General features: G+C 42.3%; 1 protein-coding gene across 1 annotated transcript in view; it reads right to left on the reverse strand.

The window, feature by feature from the left end:
* UBXN2B (UBX domain protein 2B) overlaps nt 1-2,759 on the reverse strand; it is a 29,663-nt gene extending 26,904 nt beyond the window's left edge. Inside the window, exon 1 of the mRNA XM_006769117.2 lies at nt 2,595-2,759. Within this exon, the coding sequence (XP_006769180.1) occupies nt 2,595-2,759 (165 nt within the window). The remainder of the gene's footprint in view (nt 1-2,594) is intronic.
* Between the last annotated feature and the right edge of the window lie 1,615 nt (nt 2,760-4,374).

Consider the following 4,374-nt stretch of genomic DNA (forward strand, 5'->3'; position numbering starts at 1 on the left):
AACCGCTCCTTTTTTTCTTTTTAGATTCTGGGTCAGCTTTAGCTCTGAGGCTCCAGCTCTTAGGCCTCTGCTGCTGAAAGTAGGTATCTGATTTGTTTCGTTTCTATAATCGAAACTCTGTATCAACTCCAGCTCTGAGATCCCGGCTTGCTGAAAGCAGGTTTCTGGGGTTTTGTTTAGCTTCTATATTCGTAAGAATGTTTCAAACTGCAAGCTCAGAGGTCGGCAAGGCAGTCGGGGAACGTTGGTTTCCTTCGTCACTGAAGCAAGCAAGCCTCATGTTAGTTTCAAGCTGCCTGGCTGCCGGCCGCCATCTTGGCTGTCAGTTAATTTGCATATCTTGCTGATTAGCCAATGGGAAGGGTAGCAGTCGTATGCCAATTACCATGTTTCTCTTTTATTAGTGTAGACTATTATTATTATTTTAGCAAAATGTACTCAGAAAGCCCCAACTCTGTAGAAACACAAAAAGATGTTCTCTAAGCTCCACAAATAATTGACTGACTGTGCCAAAGCAGATGCCATCCTCTTTGACTCACACCTTACCCTCCTTACTCCTTAAAAATGTCAGAGAGGTTCATAGCCAAGCTCGAGGTTTATGTCTATTATATTTTCTTAGGTTTATTGTAGAGGCCACTATTTTTCTGTGTTCTCTGCTGAAGGTTTGAAGGGTTTAGGGAAGGGTTTGGCGTCTCAGGTTACCCAAAGCAGGTCACTCGGACACTAGTTAGTATGTTTTTTCTGTGGCTCCTACTCTACTATGCAGCACTGTCCCCAGGGTGAAGGTGGAATTTCTCCCTCTCAAATTTCCAAATCCAGATTCCCCATGATTTATCAATCAGAACAAATGTTTTAAATAATTATCACTGAGAAGTCCCTTGCTGTTTTATCTGCCATTCCAAGCTATTATCAAGCCATTACTTTTAACAAGTTCCTTTAGGAGAATTCTGGTGAATATAATCAGTTCAATCTTATCAGATTCATGCATATTTGATCATGCAGCTATTTTTTTTTTTTTTGAGTTTACTTCCTGGTTGATCTTGGCTTTATGAGATGTTTCTTGGCCTATGAATGAAATGTTCCTGCACTAAAAAAAGAAAAAAAGTATGTGCAATTCAAAAATGGTTCACCAGAGGGAGCACCAGCTCACAGACTTTCACTGTAACTGGAACATCCAGCTCCAGCTTCACACTCTTCCCAAACTTTATAGAACAGAAGAATACAGTTTTATTATATAAAATATACACAAGAGAGGATTAAATATGTCTGGGCCCTTCCCAACTCCCACCCTTCACTCCTCTCCCTTGGCCTCAAGACAAATACTCCCAGTCCCCACTCTCAGAGTGAAGGACAAGAATTCGGGCGGTAAATATGAATAACAAAAATGCAATATGTAAAATTTCACCCTAGATTGACTATGAGACCAAGATCCTCCACGCCCAGAGAAGTGAGCCTGACAGTTGAGTTCACATTTTATAGAGCCAGTAAGTTATTCTTCATTGTCATAGTGCAGCACGGATCTGAAAGGGAAAATCTTTGAGAGAGCTGTGAGGTAGAAGACTAAAACAAAAACTGTATTCTTAAGTAAAAAGAACTCCCTAGCTTTTGAAATTGGGCGAGGCTCATTTGGGCCTGTTGCTATTTGATTCTGACTGCAGCCAAGAAGAGGCAAGGTCAAGGCTAAACGGCCTTGGTATTATTCCCGTCTATGCTTCTTTGGTCTTTACAGTGGAGAAGATAGGGAAAGCTTTCGCTGGTTCCCTCTTTTAACTTTTAAAAAATATTTTTTAGTTGATTTCAGAGAGGAAGGGAGAGGGAGACAGAGATAGAAACATCAGTGATGAGGGAGTCATTGATTGGCTGCCTCCTGCACGCCCCCTACTGGGGATCTAGCTGAAATCGGGCATGTGCCCTGACTGGGAAGGGAACCTTGACCTCCTGGTTCATGGGTCGATGCTCAACCACTAAGCCACACCAGTTGGGTTTCACTTTTTACTTGTCTTCTATTTCTTGCCAAATAACATGAATTAATCTGATCAAAATACTTGGCCTCAGGCTCCCGTTATTCTTCCGCCATCAACAAAAGCATCAGCCAGTGCCCTCAGACTAAGCACAACTCTGTAAACAGTGTCTGCCCTGGGACAAACAGCCGTAGACAGAGGGATTAAAGGAGCACGTCTATTAAATAAGTAAACATGGCCAGGGTAAGTGGATGCATTTAGGGCTGCACAAAGCAGCAGTAATGGGTATTTCCATTGTCCAGGCACAAGTCAGACTTTCAAAGGGCATCACTGACTAGAATGGGATATCACCTAGGGAGCTGAGGGATCCATAATTAGTTCAGGTCATAATGCTAAGTGAAATAAGCCAGACACATTTAAAAGATAAATACTGTTTGGTATCTTATAGAAAATTTTTTTTTTTAAAAAAAGGCTGAACTCATAGAAACAGAGTTGACAGTAGCTGGTGGAAATGGGGAGAAGTTGACAAAAAGATACCAACTTTCAGTTGTTAGATGAATAAGGTCTGAGGATTTGATGAATAACACGGTGACTATAGTTGATAATACCATATTGTATAATTAAAGTTTTTACCCAGGGCTTCCACATTGTCACTTTTTTCAGGATGTCTGACAGGTGTGGGGCCAGACACAGCTCAGGGATTGGACACAGGCTAGCAGGAGGGGAGGGCGTGGTGGGCTCAGCTGTCTGGGCACCTGCTTCTGCAGGCAGGGTGGGGGCCTGGGGTGGCACTGCCATTCCGGATGCCCAAAGGGGCTGATGCAGGACACATGGAGCAGCTTAGGGGTTGGAGGTGAGCAAGGCTTGTGACTCATGCAGTGGCCCCAATTTTTATCTCCATGTGTATTATAATTTTAAAAATTTGTACATGCACATGAATTTAATTACCTGCTAGACCCTCCAGATGGAAATATGCAATAAATGGATGAAAACAAGGGTCAGAAACTTAAGAAAGAGGCAGGCATTTGCAGACCAGCTTAGGTTTAGACATTCACCAGACTGGACTTTTTTTTTTTTAATATTCAACAAAGCCTCTTTACCACAATGAACCAAACAACACATTAAAACTCACTTCCAGAATTATTCAAATTATTTTTTAATACAAGTTATTTTTTTCACATTTCTAACTATCAAATTTTCTTGGACAAATTTACCTAAAAGAGAAAATGTTTATTTTAGAGCTTACTTTATATTTATATAACAGAATACTCTAAATTGATGTTCACAAGGTTAGCTTTCTCTAAGCCCTAAAGGCTTATATCTTCCCTTAAACTTACTTGTCATTCTCAAAGATATTCTGGAGAAAAAAAATCTGAATGAAACACTTATAAAATCTTCTTCATTTCTGTTCTCATGTAGCAATTTATCATGGAACCCACAGTGGTCTGTCAACTGAGTAAAGAGCTTCTTGTTCTCAGACATGCCTGACTGCAGCTCTCAGAGTACCAGCCGGCTAAGCTTCTTCACATCTTTTTTTTTTTTTTTTTAAATATATTTTATTGATTTTCCACAGAGAGGAAGGGAGAGAGATAGAGAGTTAGAAACATCGATGAGAGAGAAACATCGATCAGCTGCCTCCTGCACATCCCCTACTGGGGACGTGCCCGCAACCCCAGACACATGCCTTTGATGTGAATCGAACCCGGGACCTTTCAGTCCGCAGGCGGACGCTCTATCCACTGAGCCAAACCGGTTTCGGCTTCTTTAGATCTTTAACAGCTGTAACGGAAACAGGCCATTCTTTGACTTCTACGTTTTCACTAGTTTTAGCCTCTGAAGAAGGTCTTTTTTCTCCTGTACCTGCGTCCGGTCCCCAATTTGCATTTAATCCTGGTGTGGGGGGATTCCCCTTCACAGTATCATGTTGGAGATCACTTGCAGGACCCAGGATCAAGTGATTGAGATCCACGTGCACTGATATTCTTGAAGGTATTTTTCAAATATGTCCTTCCGTCCAGTTCACTGTCTGCGTGTCTAAACGTTGTGTGCCATTCCAGTTTCCTTCTGTGGAAAAAGCTGGTTTCTCGGAAAGATTCTGATGGCTTTCTTCCGTCTTCCATTCTAAGATGTTTTGTCCCACTGGTTGAAGGAGGATCTGGTTTTCCTTGGTTGTCCTCTAGGTGTCGCCCTCATAAGTTGTTTTCATGAACTATTGCTTTGGGGAGATGATGGCCTGGAACAGGCCTGCGGGGTGCTGGTTAAGGCCGAGGCTGAAAGGGAAATCTTGAAAGTGAAATCTTGGTTTACTTCCAGAAAAGGGAGCGCTGCACTCCTCAGCCACAGCTGACCCTGGGGATGGCTACATGTGATTGCTTCTGCAGAAAGTCTGGCAGCAGCCGAGGCCTGAGAAGTC

This window comes from Myotis davidii, unplaced genomic scaffold, assembly GCF_000327345.1.
Source record: "Myotis davidii unplaced genomic scaffold, ASM32734v1 scaffold1, whole genome shotgun sequence".
Lineage (NCBI taxonomy): Eukaryota > Metazoa > Chordata > Mammalia > Chiroptera > Vespertilionidae > Myotis > Myotis davidii.